General features: G+C 36.3%; 1 protein-coding gene across 1 annotated transcript in view; it reads right to left on the minus strand.

Annotated features, from left to right (window-relative positions):
* Positions 1-17926, minus strand: part of ARIH1 (ariadne RBR E3 ubiquitin protein ligase 1) — a 130390-nt gene that overhangs the window by 4447 nt on the left and 108017 nt on the right. The window contains exons 7-11 of the mRNA XM_007956932.2: positions 17012-17118; positions 14396-14438; positions 13771-13842; positions 10811-10941; positions 7071-7128 (exon numbers count right to left, since the gene is read on the minus strand). Coding sequence (XP_007955123.1) covers positions 7071-7128; positions 10811-10941; positions 13771-13842; positions 14396-14438; positions 17012-17118 — 411 coding nt within the window. The remainder of the gene's footprint in view (positions 1-7070; positions 7129-10810; positions 10942-13770; positions 13843-14395; positions 14439-17011; positions 17119-17926) is intronic.

The raw sequence follows: 17926 nt of genomic DNA on the forward strand, positions 1-17926 counted from the left end.
TAGTTAGCTGTGCTTTCCAATAAAGTATCACTAGCCACAGAGGTTATTTAATTTCAATTCATATTAAAAATTCAGTTCCTTAGTGCTGAATAGACATTTGTGGTTAGTGGATACCAAATTGAAAATAGTGGTGAAATGGACTATTTTCATCATTACACTGGATAGCACAGTTTAAAATGTGTAATAAGATGTAAAGCAAACAACAGACTTAAATATTATAAAATATATAAAATATTATAAATTTTATAAAAGTATAAAATTAGACACAATCAGACATCATATAACTCCTAATATTATGCAAAAGAAAGTAAATAGTACCACTAGTTAAATGTTCTGTGCCTTCTTCCCCCAAAACTGAATCTGAATTTGATCGAATCTGTAGAATTAACGACGACTTTCAAGAAATACAAGGATAAAAGAATGTATCACATGATAACATGGGAGTTGTAATCAGCAAAATCCAGAATGTGGAATATTCTGTAGGATAAAATGGTCTAGTTTCTTCACCAAATAAATGGGGGTTGGGGGATGGACAGACTTATACATCAGTGTTGAGAGTTATCAATCATATGTAATTTATGAAACCAGTGTGGATCCAGATCTGAACCAACAAGAAAAAAAAAATTATGAGACAACTGGGGACATGTGAAGACTAGATAACTGTTAACAGTAACAAAGTACTACTTGTTAAAAATGTACATATAAATATTTAAAAGATATATATGAACATATATTATTAAAGAGTCATCTTTTACAGATACATGAATACCAAAGAAATAATAGGCATTTGACTGCTAACCAGAAGGTTGGCAGTTCAAACCCATGAGCCCAAACAAATCAGCCACTCTGTAGAAGGGAGACAGGGCAATCTACTTGTAAATAAAGATTTACTGCTTTGGAAACCCAAAAGGGGGTCGCTATGAGTCAAAATCGACTTAATGGCAGTGAGTTTGGTTTCTTCTTTTTATATCTAGGATAGATTTGCTTCATATTATTTATCACATTGCAAAAATAGTTCACATAGGTATCTTCCACTATACTGTAAATATCTAAAGAGGATGGACTTAAAAAAAAAAAAAGAAAGAAAAAGAAAAAGAAACTCAATCTTGGTACTCCAGTACCTAATATATAGAAAATGATTAATAACTGCTAGTTAAATGAAAGGTGCTCTGGTGAAGCAGAGGTTAAAAGCATTTGGCTGCTAACCAAAAGGTCAGCAGTTCAAATCCACCAGCTCTGCTTCCTAGGCGAAAGATGAGGCAGTCTGCTTCCATAAAGATTTACAGTCCTACTGGTAAAAACCCCGAGACTATGGCCCCTAGTCATCCTTTGGACCTGGAATTGAACTCATTCCCACGGCTTCCAGCCAAAGCATAGTGGCTAAGTCACTTGCCTGCTAACCAGACGGCTGGTGGTTCAAACCCACCAGCCACTCCTCGGAAGGAAGGTTGGGCAATCCTACTTCCGTAGTGATACTGCCTCGAAAACCCAAGGAGGGGTCGCTATGAGTTGGGCTGACTCGATGGCACGCAACAACAACAACAACATAAGGTGAACAATTATACCAAGTACACTACTTAGAACAACCAATTATGGGAGATCAGAAGGGCAACACTTGTACAGGGGAAAACTCAGAGGGCAGGAATGCATAGGAAAGAAGGACATAGGGAAAAAGTATCCACAGGGAGGAAGTGGGAAGACAGCTGTTACATTGTGGAGACTGCAATCAATGTCACCCAACAAAATGTGTATGAATTGTTGAATGGAAAATGAAAGTGCTCTGTAAATTTTCACCTAAATCACACACACACACAAAAAATCCACTTACAGCTGTGGAAACCCTATGGGGCAGTTCTTCTGTATTCTATAGGGTCACTATGAGTTGCAATTGATTCAATGGCAATGGGTTTCTGTTTTTTGTTAAATGAAACCACTTCCAAAAGGTTTCTTACCACACATACATATTTCCTTTTCTTTATTCTCACCTCCTGTACAGTGCTAGCCCCTTTGGTTGGTTTCTTACTTAGAAATAATAAATATAAGACATATATACCCACTCCTTACTTATTGACATGGTTAAGTTCCAAGGACGACAAAGGTTGTTAGGTGAAAATGGAGGACGACTACCTCAGATCACAAAATGTAGAATGACTACATCATTACATAACTGCCAAACCACTGAAAATAATGGCTCGGCCAAGTTGATACATAACTTAACATCATAGGTTATGATGTTGTTAACTATTATAGCCTATGTTATCCTCACTTTGTACATCGGTGTCGATTACTGTGCGACATACATGATCAATGTGGAGAACAGTCAGATAGATTTTTTACTACCATCATGTCATAAATGTGAAATGTCAGATAATGAGATAATTGATAAATGAGGAGTAGATATAATTATAATTAGCCAATCACATTATTGTAGTACCGTACAACACTGAAATACCTCCCAAAAAACAACACAAGCCATGTTATTTCAAGACTCAGGTAGGTATCAAATCAATGCTTACACAAGGAAAACAATGCCAACCCCAAAATGGAATAGAAAAACCTAAATTATCATATTAAGATATATGATGCTAGAAGACTTCTGATTTAATCTGACCAACAATTCTGAAACAGCTTCTTGTTGCTAAAATATCTAAAACTCAGCATGATAAAAAGGAAACCCCTATCACTACGGCAAGTAAAAGACTAACTTTCCAATCAATTGCTAGAATCTGGATTGAGACTAGCAATTAGTAGCCTGAAGACCTCTGGAAAACAAATCTCACAGCCAAAACTATGGCCTGCAAGGGAAATCCAGCTGCTGTCTGTTTCTGTAAATAAAGATTACTTGGAACACTGTCACACCATTCACTGAAGTTGAAGACTGCTTCAGCATCACAAGGTCAGAAGCACAGTTAAGTAGAGGCAAGAGTCCTTATGGTCCACAAAGATGAAAATATTTACTGTCTGGACCTTCATAGAGAAAGTGTTCTGACCCTTAATTGAGGAGATAGAAAAATTCTAATGGCCACCATTGTTAGTACTGTGGCATAGTAGATTAAGTCAGCTATTATTCTACATTGCATGTACAGCTTTCCAAGGCACTCAGAGTACCATAAACGTTCTTCATGGACCGTCTACCAATCTCTACACATCATCTAGTACTTCCATTCCAGAAGGTATAGCTCCTTAAAACAAATAAACAAACAGAGACACTAACATGAATCTTTCCTGTACTCCTACAGAATGAGTGACAGAAGAGTCTAGCTTGGTCTAACAGAACTAAGAAAATATATAATAATAATTCTAGTATCTAGACATTAGAAACCAGAGTAGAAGCTATGTACAATTCAACCTCCTTGAAGACCTCAGAAAGAGATTCTACGAGCATCCAAATGAAGACCAGGTGAGGTCAAGGATAACTATGTTGTTGTTGTTACATGCCATCAAGTCGGAATGACTCATAGTGACCCCTCCTTGGGTTTCCGAGGAAGTATCACTACAGAAGTAGATTACCCCATCTTCCTTCCGAGGAGTGGCAGGCGGGTTTGAACCGCCAGCCTTCTGGTTAGCAGTCAAGTGCCTTAGGCACTATGCTACTATAGCATTGTTAAATACCGTATCAGGCCAGACTACCATTCATTATTCACAGTAAGTAAAAACTAAAAGCCCACCAAGGTAATTAGGAAAAATATAATGTAGCGTAAGAGAAAAAGGTTTCTCTGTGGACTCAAAAAAATTATCATCAAAATTAATAGAAAGTTTTAGCAAATGAATGGCTGCTACAATAGTATATAAGATGATCACGACTGCTTAAAACAGAAAGTCATAAAGTTCTGGGAAAAGGCTCAGATGAAAAAAACAACAGAAGGAGATGCAGTGACAAGTTGAGCTAAATAAAAAATGTAATAAAGAATTAACTCCAAACAGGAGAGTGGAAAAAACATGGCTGATATTATACAACCTTGTTATCAAAATTACATGGGATATACCATCCGATCTGCAACCTATACAACTATGAGACCAGAAGAACTAGATGGTGCCTGGCTACCACTGTCATCCACTTGGAAGGGATGTAGGAGATCCTGCATAGAGAGGGAGAACAATGTGAAACAAAACTCAAAATCATTTGGAGGAAAAAAAAAAGAAGATGGGCACCAGGTTTGCTGGTCCAATAGAGCCTGGTGGAACCACTGAGACTATGGCCCCTGTGGTTTCCAGCCAAACAATGTACAGGCATGTGAGTTAAACATTTACCTCAAGTAGACACACACCCTGGAGAGAACAATCATGGGAGAAGGAAGGGCTGCTTATGCACAGGGAGACAGCTTAGGGCACAGAAGAGTATGGAGGGATGGACACTGGGAAGAGGTAACTATGGGGAGGAAGTGAGAGGGGAGCTGTTGTATTGTGGTAAACTGTGGTCAATGACATGAGACAAAGTATATGTGAACTGCTGTATGGAAAGTGAATTTGCTCTGTAAATCTTCACCCAAATCACAATTAAAAAAAAAAAAAAAATTACATGGGGTGATGTATTTCATACTAAAGACAACTAGATAAGGGCCAGGTTGGGGTGCACGGTCTCAGCAGTGTACAGAATTTTAAAATGTTTTAAAAATTTTTCAATAAACATTTTAATAAAACTGTGTTTAAAAATCTAGTAATCTCTTAAAAACAAAAACAAAAACAAAAACAAAAACAAGCATTCTGGATTATCAAAATGAACTCCCTGTAAGTAAAAAACAAAATTTAATTTCAGGGCTGACATGTGTGAAATGGTAAAACTGGCATCAAATAGCCTTACTTTAACTGTGGCAGACTTATGAGAAAATAAGTGGTAAGAGAATGTTGTTGTTGTTAGGTGCCTTATAGTTGAATTTGATTCATAGTGACCCCATGTGGAAGAGTAAAACTATTCCATAGGGCTTTCTAGACTGTCACCTTTACAGGAGCAGATCGCCATGTTATTTTTCTCCCCCCCTGTGGAGTTGTTGGGTGGATTCAAACTGCCAATCTTTAAGTCAGTAAGCTCAGTACTTAACCGTTGCTCTACCAGGGCTCACTGGTAGGAGAATATATCAATAATAAATCCAGCCCTTCTGATCTCCCATAGCTGATTATTCTAAGGAGTATACCTACCTGGTAACCTGGTATAAATGTTCACCTTATAGGCCTGTCTACTGTTTGGCTGGAAGCCATAGGAGTAAGTTCAATTCCAGGTCCAAAGGGGTGGGTGACTAGGGGCCATAGTCTCAGAGTGTTCACCAGTGTCTATCAGACTAGTAAGGCTTTTTAGTTTGGAAGCTCCTCTGAAACATGTTTAAAATGACAGCAACACTTAAGCCTCCACTGACAAGTGGTCACACTTGAGGTGAATTGGTTGGGAACTAACTCAGGTCTCTTGCATGGGGGCAAGAATTCTACCACCGAACCACCACCACCCTCTATTAAACAGTATAGTTACACTCAAGTTAAAAGATCCTAGCATATAGCAGTCTATTAGCAGTAATTTAATTTTCACTGGTTTTGTAGTTCTCTTTAATTGGCTGTAAAGTAGCATAAAAGTGGAAGAGTTTATAGTTAGTATTATGTTTACGGAGTCCCTGTGTGATAGTTAAGGTTGTATGTCAACTTGGCTGGGCCTGGTTGAGTGGCTGGGCAGCTGGTGGTAGTTATTCCCCATAATGAGACTGGCAATCAACTCCATGGTGGGATGTACCACAAACAGATGAGTAGCTGCTTTAGGGATGTGGTCTGCTTCCTGTATATAAGGAGAAGCCTTGGGAATGGTCTCTAGCAAACCTTGCATACAGCTGAGTAGTTGTTTAGCAGCCTGCCATGCTCTGCAGATCTTGGGACTTTCACTGGACTTGAATCGATGGCCTTCCGTGTTGTTAGGTAACATTGGGACTGTGCCTTTTTACTTGTCAACCTTGGCTTTGTCAGCCTCAGCAGCCAGCAGCTGTCTGAGTAAGAAAAGCCTGCAGCTTCAGTGGGCCACGAGCAGGAGGCAGAGCTGAAGCCCAAGGTTGAGGGGATTTCACCTAGCCCCTAGAGCCTGGGGCTTTGAACTCAGACTTAAAGCCTCCAAACTGTAAGAGAATAAACTCTTGTTTCTTAAAGCCATCCCACTGGTGGTATTTTCTGTCAGAGCAGCACAGAGGTAATCAAAACACCTTGAATGGTATAAATGGTTAACGCACTCCAGCTGCTAACTAGGAAGTTGGAGCTTTGAATCCACCCAGAGGTATTTCAGAAGAAAAACCTAGTGTTCCACTCCTGAAAAATCAGCTCTTGAAAACCCTACAGCACAGTTCTATGCTAACAAACATGGGGTCTCCATAAGTTGGAATCAACAACTTTTTTTTTTTCCAATGACTATAATTTAAATCAATACTTAAATACACAGGAATTTTTTCCCTTTAGTAAGACCGTAAGTAACTGTGGAAGTCTGTTTATAAATACACTAAATAAACACTATCCAGTCTTTTAAATTTTAAAGAAACATTAATAAGTGAAACAATACAAAACAGATGCAAAGCATGTTTTGGATTACATCCAGGCTAGGAAAACCATTTGAAAAGAATATTTTGGGACATGTGGGGAATTTCAAAATGGACTGCATGAATATAAGGAATTATTAAATTGGTTATAATATAAAGTTATTTTGGCTGTGTATGAAAGTTCTTGATGAATAATGAAGTATAAGAAATTAAAAATAAGTGAGATATTGTCTAAATAGCAGCAGAGCCATTTAACAAATGCTACTCTTCACTCCCTTTGCTTGACAGGGGAGTGTGTGTGTGTGGGGAGCTGTCATCAAGACGTTATTGAAATCTGTATCTGTAATACATGACTAGATTAATGAAAAAGTAAACAAATTTATAAATAAGAATGCTCCTGATTAAGTATTTTAGATAGATTCCCTTTTGAAATGCAAACAGATACACAATATTTACCGGGGTATCTTTTCTCAAACCTTTCAGAGTTGAAAATTTCTGCTAAATTATTACCTTAATGAATGTGCAATACATGTTCCTCTTCAACTCTTAACAGAAAATAGACGTACTCACCTCCTGTGCATCTCTTGCTGCCTTTGCATCATCCTCATTATAACGGTTACAGTTGTACCTTAAAGTAAATTAAAAGGATGCCATCAACAATAAAAAGAGAACAAATCACAATTTTAACTCAGGTTTAGAGATCATCTAAAACCATTATTTTCCTTTACACAGATAAACTGAGATGTATAAAACGCTCAAAGCTCTACAGTTATAATGACAGAATTACTAGGCTGAAAGGAAGGGAAAGTGTTGCTGAATCTGATCCACATACGGTGTCTGAATATTCTCTGTAACAACAGTGGATGGGTTCCTTACTCAGCATCAGGGATTTCCCCATCTCCAAAGGTAGTCTATTCCAAATGAGCTCATCCATATAATTATTAGGAAACACTGTCATTCTAAAACCTCCATTTACTGGCTATAGCTTGAACTTCTGAATCACTTTTTAAGTGAGAGATCATCTCATCTCCTAGGTCTTCGCTTATTTAAACCAAATATTCTCCATGTTCCAGAGTTACTCACCTTCTTATTTGTTCTTTTATAAGCAAAATAAAGCCAGTAGATACCGTGCTATATATACTTTAAGGCTACTACTGTTTACAAGAGTCATTTAAAATTAAATGACATACATAATAGAGAATGGGGAGGGAACAAGCCCAGGGAAGCAAGCTCAGAGTGATGATGAGCAAGGCTGACCTGACTATTCACTTGTCCTGAATACATCATTTCTTTTATGGGAGCCTACATTACAGTAACAGCTGATACTTACTGAGTGCTTACTACATACTTGCTAAAAACTTTAAATGTACTATCACATTTGATTCCTTCAACCACCTTTACAAAATATGTATTACTATTATTCTCACAGATCAGATGAAGAGTTAGGTTAAGAGAAGGTAAGTAACATCCTTAAAGTCACAAAGGTAGTTTCAGAGCTAACAATTATGCCTGTCTGAAAACTAAGGTTCATGTTCTTAACCAGTAAGTATATACTACTCATAGGCTATTAAGTCATATTTTCAGAATCTTTTAACAGTGATCCTTTTTGATCTAAAGGAAAACCTGTAATTTAAGTTTTGTTCAATTAAGCCACTATTCCAGCTTGTCAAGTTCTTCAGGATTATATTGGTCAATGTATTCAATATTCCTCTTTGATGTTACCCTAAAACGTATGCAAAATTCTTATATTAGTTCAAGCAAATCATCAAAAAACAGAACAGGAAAACAATATACAATACTGAATGCATGAATAAAAAGAGTTAGGATAAAGCCTTTCAAAAAGCATTTAAAGCTATTCCACGAGGAAGACATGGTCCACTTATTTGAATTCACAGAAATGGTAATTTAATCGATTGCAAGCACTCCTGCCTGTATCCAAGGCTAGGCCACAAACTTCTCAGTCAACACTGCTGAAATCTAAAACACATTCCTTGATCCACCACCATCATGACACCATTTAATTTTGGGATTTTGCAGGAGAGAAGAATTAAGTTCTATGGTCCGTATAAAGTTTGTGGAATAAATCACAAATTTTAGAAATTTGGAATTACATTTTGTCTTTCTCTAGACTTTGGTACCTATTTTCCATCATTACTCAGAAATAACTAATACTGGCTCAGTGATCTCATCTTCAACTTTCGTTTTTATTTGGCAGTAGGGAAATCTTTTTTATTGTAAAAAATTACATGCAACACAGTATTTGCCAATTCAACACTTTTTACGTGTACAATTCAGTAACATCAATGACAGTCACATTGGACAACCATCACCAATTTTCAAGTTTTTAAAGTACCCCAGACCACACTTCAGCTGGGTCAGATTATAAATTTTTCCCCAACTTGGGATTATAGTCCTCTCTTACCAATAAACCAAAAAAACCAAATTCACTGCTGTTGAGTCAGATCTGACTCACAGTGACCCCTCCTTGGGTTTCTGAGACGGTATGACTACAGAAGTAGATTGCCCAGTCTTCCTTCCGAGGAGTGGCTGGTGGGTTTGAACCACCAACCTTCTGGTTAGCAGTCAAATGCCTTAGGCACTACGCCACCAGAGCTCCAACCTAGTACAATAATCATTCTCATCGACAGAAAGAGAATTGCCATCTGTTGGTCAACTATTAACATTTTTCCATCTGCATCTCTTCTTCCTATCCGATATATCCTTAACAACTTTTTTGTCATTTTTTCAAGATTTATAAGGCTTCACTCTGACAACACTACTAAGCATCTTAAAACCAAGAAAGCAAATAGGATTCATTTAGGCTTCCAACTCAGATGACTGATAGTGCTACTTGAAATACCATTCTAAGGATTCTGAGGCATTTTCAGATTTCAGAAAGAAAGCATGCCATGATTCATTTACAAAGTCAGCCACGGGTTAAGGCAAGACACAAGTAGCATTATCTGACATCCCTGATCCAGGCCATTCTTCTGCATCCATCATTTGTTATGTAAGGTTTTTATGCAACTCATTTAAAATTTGAGATGTGTCAGAGATTTCCTTACACAAACAATACATCTCTTCAAATAGCACATCCTCACACTCTTCCCCCTTTACTTGACTTGTTTACAGTGTCAATTTAGTGTCCAGGAACACACTAATCCTCCAGTTTATCTTCTTAAAATCTAAGGTACCTGTCTGAAAAACCCTAAACACCCTTCCTTGGCTCTAACAGCAAGACATTCACTTTCTTTACTTCCACTTACCCAGTCAATTTTGACCTGTTCAGAATTCATTTCCTGTTACTACTCTTCTAACATCTATATAATGAAAAGGGAAGACACGCTATTGTCTTACGTTTATATCCTCCTTATCTTATCTTGAATCTATAATCTCTTCCCTTCCCATCCACTCTCTACAAAGCAGCTGTATTATACGATAATGTATGTAAAGCATGTGATACTGAGCCTTCTCTATCTAAATTATAGATCTGATCACATCTTAACACGCTTCACTCCTACTAAATGAAAAACAATTATGCCATTGTGATAAAAGCAAATGACATTAAGCTTCAGTTTTTGGGAAACAAGCCCCACGTAAAGGGCTTCCACTCAGTTTCTAGGCTGTCAAACAGGAATCTGGCCTTGATCAAAAATTAGCTAAAAATCTGGATTGGGAGTGGGAGGATTTCTAAATTTTAGGACAAAAGTTTTTATCTAAATGATGTGCAGGGTAAATAAAACACATCTGCAGTTGGCACTTGTCCATAGCCTGTTAGTTTTCAACTTCTGTCTGTTGTCGTCGTCGTTATGTGCCATTGAGTTGGACCCGACTCATAACGGCCCCTCCTTGAGTTTCCCCTCCTTGAGTTTCCCCTCCTTGAGTTTCCGAGGCAGTATCACTATGGAAGTAGATTGCCCCATCTTCCTTCTGGGGAGTGGCTGATGGGTTTGAACGCCAGCCTTTAGTTAGAAGTCAAGTGCCTTAGGCACTATGCTATATCGGAACAGGCTGCGTACTTTCACATCACTGTACCTTTATTCATGCTGCTCCTTTTGCCCTGAACATATCTCCCCCGTTTTTCAACTAATGAACTTAGTCCTGCACAGTTCATCTCAATTGTTAACTTCCTCTGTGAAATATGCCTAACTAATCTGTTTCTGTGTCACACATCTCTCTCATAACAATGAACATACACCATTATTTCTTTACCTATCTCTCCTCTTCATGAAACAGAAACCTTGTTATAATACTTGGCACATAGCACATACTTATGTGACCATATTCTTCCCTTTATTCCCCCAACCTACCAGGCAGATCCATGTGGTTCCCAAGGGCCAAGACACACCCAGCAAAACTCTGCTTTACAGTTCTGGTTACGACAGACCATGTGATTACAACCGCCATCCTTCTCAATTGTGACATGGCATTTGGGACATTCCTATGAAGAGAAACTATAAAGTTGGTGTCAATGCTAACTAAGTTGTATACCACCGCTGAGGAGAAGCTAGTTCTAGATTAAATTTATTTTCATATACCAAATTTATTGTGATTAATACATGTAAAGCCCTTAGAACAGTGTCTAACACTTAATCATCACTATTAAAATTTAGCTGTTATTATTACTATTATTGGCTTTTAAGTATAAAAGTTTATGAGGTTTTTTTTTTTTTTTTAAAGTGGGGTCGGGGGCCAAAAACATTGTAAGTAGTTTTTATCTTTTTTATCATATATGTAATAGTAGTAGTTTCACAGGGGGTAAAATATTTTGTTCATGTACATATACTCTTCTCGTGTTATCTAGAAATAATTATTGAGTATTTACCATATCCCATGCACTGTTCCTAATGTTTTATATTCATTAACTCATACTCCTTATAGTAACACTATCTCCATTTATCAGGTGAATAAATTAAGGTAGAGAAATAATAATTAGTCCAAAGTCATACAGGTAGTAGATAGTCAAGATTCAAATCCAAGCAATTTGGCCAGACAAGCAGGAAATCAGGCCTTGATTGGTAAAATTCTTCTTGTGCATACCAAATTTCCCAAATGTCTTCTGCCTAATACCACATTTTAAATGTTTCTTACTGTGGTCCATTTAACAAATGTGCTACAGACATCGCGTCAGGTTGTTTTTTCCAAGTCCCTATTCTTTTCTTGATAGCTGCTGAGTTAGTTTCTGCCCTTTAGGTCAACTGTTCTTTTCCTTTCTGAAATAGCTAGAAAATTATAAACTCTCATTATTTTTATTAAAATTATAAATAATATATAGGCTTGTATTTTTAGTGTCTTTGTATATGTTTGTAAACTGGAGGAAGCATCATCCATTTACTATTATTTACATAATTTGGCATTCTTTGTAAAACACACTATCCTAACCACAAACTATAATAATTTCAAATAGGCCAAAATGGCAATTTTAAAAATGATATATTTAAAATTGTATTTCTAAAATTACCCATGTAAAACATCTTCCCAAATAAGTAAATTCCAGGCATAAAATGTTTACTTCATTCTACATTTCTTGGTTATAATTAACCAAATGGTGTTAAGCTTCCAATATGTTAGACTACCCTCAACTACCTGCACATCTGCTTAAGGAGCTAATAACAATAATAAATAAAAAGATTTTGAAATCTTTCAAACTCTCTGGTGTCTCTCAAAACTATCAAGTGATAAATTTCCTATTATAAATCATAATTTTTCCTGGGCAACTCAATCTTTTAAACAAAGTAAAAAATATCCAAGTTCTTATGAGTCTTATAGAGTGTATTTAAGGCTCATGGGATTTAGTAACCAACAAATACAACAACAACAACAAAAGAAGTACCACTTGCTTTCTTAACAGTACAGTATAGTTAGCAAAGTTTTTTTGAGTGACATAAGTTATACTTAACATGACAACACTCAAGGAGCTCTGGTGGTGTAGTACCTAAGGCATTTGATGGCTAACCAGAAGGCTGGGGATTCATAACCCACCAGTCGCTCCGTGGAAGGAAGATGGGGCAATCTACTTCCATAAAGATTTCTTGAATTTCTACTACATAGTCCTTGTTTTATGCAACAGGAATCACTATTTCACTACTTTCTGGGAGATAGAAAACTTAATTTACAAAAGAGAATACGTATTTGTATGTTTTAGAGGTGAACAGTACAAAGCTGTAATACTGGTCAACTTAGCATTCTTTAAAACATCATCTTCACATGTTAAAGACAATACTAAAAATGAATAGCCCATGAATTAGTCTATCACTCATCACTGAAGTTACTACCTATATAGACAGAATATAAAACTGAATTATTCTTTAAAGCGGGTATATAGTTACATAATTTTTAATCAAGAGAGTGGCTGGGGACCAACAAGTTGGGATTCAAATGCTCCCTTATCATTAGTGACAGAAAGGAAAGGTGCTTAAGATTACTTGTATTTGGTAAGACATCTCCATCCAGAGTTAAGAAGTAGTTCATCATCATAAAGAGCTTAAATTTTCAAACTCGTATTACGAGCAACGTACTTCAAAACAATATCTGCATTACCCTAAAACTTCTATTTCTCAGGAGTCAAGTCTATCTCTCTCTCTTTTTTATATTGTGCTATGGGTCAAAGTTTACATAGCAAATTGGTTTTCCATTCAACGTTCAGACACATAGGAGTCAAGTCTCTTAATAAATCATATTTTAAAAGTTTAACTTGAAGTGAGAGTCCGAGAATCTTTGTTTTGTTACATCTAGTTCAGCTACATAATAAAAACTTACCAGTTGCTCTGCTCTAGAGAAATGAATGCCTTAAAGAAATGAATGACTCCTAAAAAAAGGTAAATCTTGAGTCGTTTTGAAAGCAGTAATGTAAATTTGTCTAACAGAACCCTAGGGCAAGTAAACTCTCCAGTACATTTGTATTAAAAGGAAGCTAAGAACAATATGATGAAGAGGCATTATCAGAGAACCTACATGAGGAAAACTGTTATTAGCCTTTTCTTCTATGGGAAATTAATGTTCTTCCTACAGAAGAAAACTTCTAATGCACACACTTGTATATAATTCATTTTAATAATATTCTAAATTAATAGATACTTTAAAATAAACTCAAATACAAGTAAGGGAAAGCTGTCTATTTGTTATTAGATAGGCAATCATTTTGAAAAAGCTTAATGGAGACAGAGATAAAATCAAGGCCCTTAATGAGGTGAAGTTGTAGTTTTTGCCAATACAGATACACTATCCTTATCAGTTTCATTATCAAGAGTTGCTGAAGGAAAATACCAACCTTTGTGTTGGCTGCAATCCAATTGGAGGTTTCACTGTCATCATCACACTTTTTAATCCACTTCTTCAACCACTGTTTGAAAACAACAACTGTTAGGGTACAACAAAAGGCTTAAGAAAAAGGATGGCAAATCACTTCAGCATTTAAGTACAATTTTAAATGTAAAAGCCAAAGACTAAAATAATTATCACTGGGCTTACTTCCTCTTGAACCATGGCAATTCTGTACTTCTCATATATGGTAAACCAGTATGTAAGATCAACCAAAGTAGGACTGTCTCTGGCTGAAGCTGAGTGAGGAACCTAGAGCTTGAAGAGAAGTCCAGCTCCAAGATTTCTTTTTCACCTTACCTAATTACAAAGCCTGCCAAGGGACATACTTTAATAATGGTTACCCTAATAATCTGAAGCTTGACTTATTATTTTCTTGCTCCCTGAATACTTATCCTAAAGAATGCTCTCTGAATACCTATACTCATCATCTGAAATAAAAGGAACAGAAACAACAACAACAAAAAAACTGTCTCCTAATGGACAGATAAAATCATGGGCTATGATTTTTAGTCATAAAGTAGTAGAAATACCCCATAACGTAAGTTTAAAATGAAAATGCCAGATAAACTCACCTTACATTTAACAGGATCATGCCAATTTTCTCCACAGTTAAAGCTGTTAAGTGACAAAGAGTTAAAAGAAGTAAGTCCTACCTACTTTGAGTAAATAAACAAAACAAACCAACCATTTTAATGGTTCACATTTCCACAAATTTCTGTTGTTGACTGCCATCAATTTGGCCCTGACTCATGGCAACATCAAGCACATAGTAGGATGAAACCACTGTGATGCATAGGGTTTTCATTGGCTGATTTTCCAGAAGTAGATTGCCAGGCCTTTCCTCCTAGTCTGTCTTAGTCTGGAAACACCACAGAAACCTGTTTAGCATCATAGCAACATGTAAGCCTCCCCTGATAGACAGGTGGTAGCTGTGCTGGAGGTGAATTGGCCAAGAATCAAATCCTGGTCTCTCAAATGGAAGGCAAGAATTCTATCACTGAACCAACACTGCTCACCCCACTGATTGCTAGTGACTGGCAAATACAATAGCAGGAGTCATTTGTTTTATTTTCCAGTAAATTACCTAAAATTTAGCATTATGATTAGTATGTAGTGGGCACTCAATCAGTGTGTGAAATGAATGACTATAAAAGCATGAAGACATGTTCTAGTGAGAATTTCATAATAAATATCTATCTACACAGCTACCCAACTGTTTAAGACAAAAAAAGAAAATCAGTTTATTTAGACATGTATCGTTCTAATAGTTTTTATATTTACAGTTCCTTGCTACAACCATTCTAAGTGAAAACAAATTGAAATCAGTTTCATTAATTTAGTAATTGTTGCTAAGGTGTCTCATGATATTTCTAATTTGAATTTCAACCAATGCCTCATCAGTGTATGTTGTTGTTGTTGTTATGTGCCGTCAAGTCAAACCCAACTCATAGCGACCCCCCTTGGATTTCCGAGGCAGTATCACTACGAATACCTCAAATGAAGAGTAAGAATCTGACTTAAGGGTAATTATATTGTTCAATAAAAATGCAGAATAAACAACGTGGAAAACAAATAGGTCACACCTTTGTATAAGCCATATAAATAGACACCTCAGCCCTGTAAAGAGAAGTGGTACCAGTCAAGATTAAAAAAAAAAAAACCACACAGACTGGGGTAACTGTTTTCTAACCCAAAACCAAATTACTTGCTGCCGAGTCGATCCTGACTTAGGATGACATGCAGAGTAGAACATCTCCACAGAGGTTTCAAGGCTGTGATGTCTCAAAAGCAGATCACCAAGCCTGTCTTCTGAGGCACCTCCGGGGGCGGTTTAAACCATCAACATTTCAGTTGGTTCTCAAGTGCTAAACTACCTCAGGGACTCCTCACATAATTTGGGAATGTCAAAAATCCTTTACACCAAAGAGAAACTACTGATTTAAGTAAAGTCCTGATGATGGTTACCTCTGGAGAGGAAGAGAGGGACTAGGATGGAGCAGAGAACCAGTGGGCTTCAAATGTATATATTTTATTTCTTAACAAAAGCAAATAAAAAAAACTATTTTGATTAAGCTGGGTTATAAATACCTAGGTGTTCCTCTGTTATCTTGTTAGTCTCTGTATCTGTTTGAAATGTTTCATATTAAAATGTATTTGAAAGTAGCTATGGAATCAATCAGACTCCACCCTCTAACTACTAGGTAGACTCTGAAACAGTAGTAACTCATATTTAACCTAAGAATCCAAGTACTCATAACAAGAGCATGTTTTATACATATTTCAATCTCAGAGAGTTTATTTGTCCTTTGTTGGAACGTTTATTACAAACGATGTTTAATTCTAATTCTGTAGATGTCTGAAGAGAGGGAGGGAGGAAGGAAGGAAAGGAAGGAAAAGAAGGGAGGAAGGGAGGGAAGGAAGAAGAAAAGGAAGGTAGGTATTGCTAGCTCCAAGTCCTTTGGCTTAACTTGGCTTGGCTTCTCATGCCTATGAGATCCTCAAAGGAATGGAAGGTTTTAACATTCTAATATGTGGAAATGTCTTGGTAAGTATATATAGAATTCAAAGGCTGGAGAATGTGATACAGAACTCTAAGGGCCCAGGTTATCAACAAAGTTAGAGCGAGAGAAACCATAGGAAAACTCTTAAAGTTAAAAAGCACACTTAATCAACCATGCTTCATCTTTCCAAATTTACCTACACATTTACTTCCTAGGAGTAAGATTATACTTGTCAGAGTATAGAAATTAAAAAAAAAATCTTAATTTTGTAATTTTATTTCCGAAGATAATTTGAAAGGAGATCAAAAGCCATAAAGAACCAAATGTAATGTGACAAAATAAGCAATCAACCAGAAACGAGGACTGAGTTCTTGTCCCATATCTGTATGTTGCTTCCATAGAACTTAAAGAAAATACACCCAAAAGTCAGAGCAGCAGGAAAAGAAAAATTGTGTTAAGACATGGCTTTTTCACCAATTCATTTTATTAATTAATTATTTTGTTGTTGTTGAGGATACACACACCCAATTCTTATTTAAAAGAAACATACACTATTTTAAACCAACATCATTCACACCTTCCTGCCCAAAGTAAACATTTTCTTCCCTACTATTTTGCTGCCAATAAGCAGCAGCAGCAATAGAAAAGCTATGAGCACTATTCCAATTTAGGAAACCATTTGCTTACCAAAATTGGCGCCCACATTTGCAGCGAACAGGTTTAGCATCAGGATATTGGACTTTAACAACATGGTGGCAATCTGGGGCAGGACACCACTTTAACAGTCGATTGCACTGAAACCCAAATTAGAAAATAAAAATAACAACAAATTAAATCATGATGTAAGTAATTTTTATGTCAAGGACACAAAACAATTATTTTTATTGCTTCCCTAGTTCAAGGTGGAGGATCTTCTTGAGAGGTAAGGGGGCGATGGTGACACAAGCACTGAAAAACTTGTCAACAAAGCTTAGTCTTTTACAGCAATGATTTTGCATGTATTATTTTTTCTAGATTATAGATACCTTAAAGATATGGGTTTATAAAATATATGAAAGATGGTATTTCTTATTCTATCTTCAAAATGATACTAAGAAACTAAATTTTAAGATAACTACTCAGTATGTGATCATTAATGACCATTAATTTGCTTATGATTCTATTTCAGGGCAATTTTCATAAGATGTAAGAAATCAGATATGCTCTTAACCAGAGAAGACAATTAGGTGTTAAAAATTACTTTGAGACAAATTAAAGGACATACATGTACTTTCTGTCCTTGACCAAATAAAGGTCTTTCAAGAAAAAAAAGCCAATTCCTAAATTATAGGCAAAGAACCCTGTTTTTAGCACCACAAAAGCAAATATAAATTTTGAAGCATTTTTATTATGGAACCAAAAATGACTCTATTAACACTCTGCACAAAAACTCAAAAGTTTTGAGTCCACTGTCTATCTCAAAAATATACTATTCATAAAATTTGCTGTCTAGTCTAGAAGATCTGACTATCTTTAGCTTAATCCTTAACAGAAATAAAAATTACTTTCTAGAATTAAAATATCAAACAACATTGATACCCTTATATTGGGATTGACACATTC

Source organism: Orycteropus afer, unplaced genomic scaffold, assembly GCF_000298275.1.
Source record: "Orycteropus afer afer isolate SDZICR_OR568_19922 unplaced genomic scaffold, OryAfe1.0 scaffold00015, whole genome shotgun sequence".
Classification (NCBI taxonomy): domain Eukaryota; kingdom Metazoa; phylum Chordata; class Mammalia; order Tubulidentata; family Orycteropodidae; genus Orycteropus; species Orycteropus afer.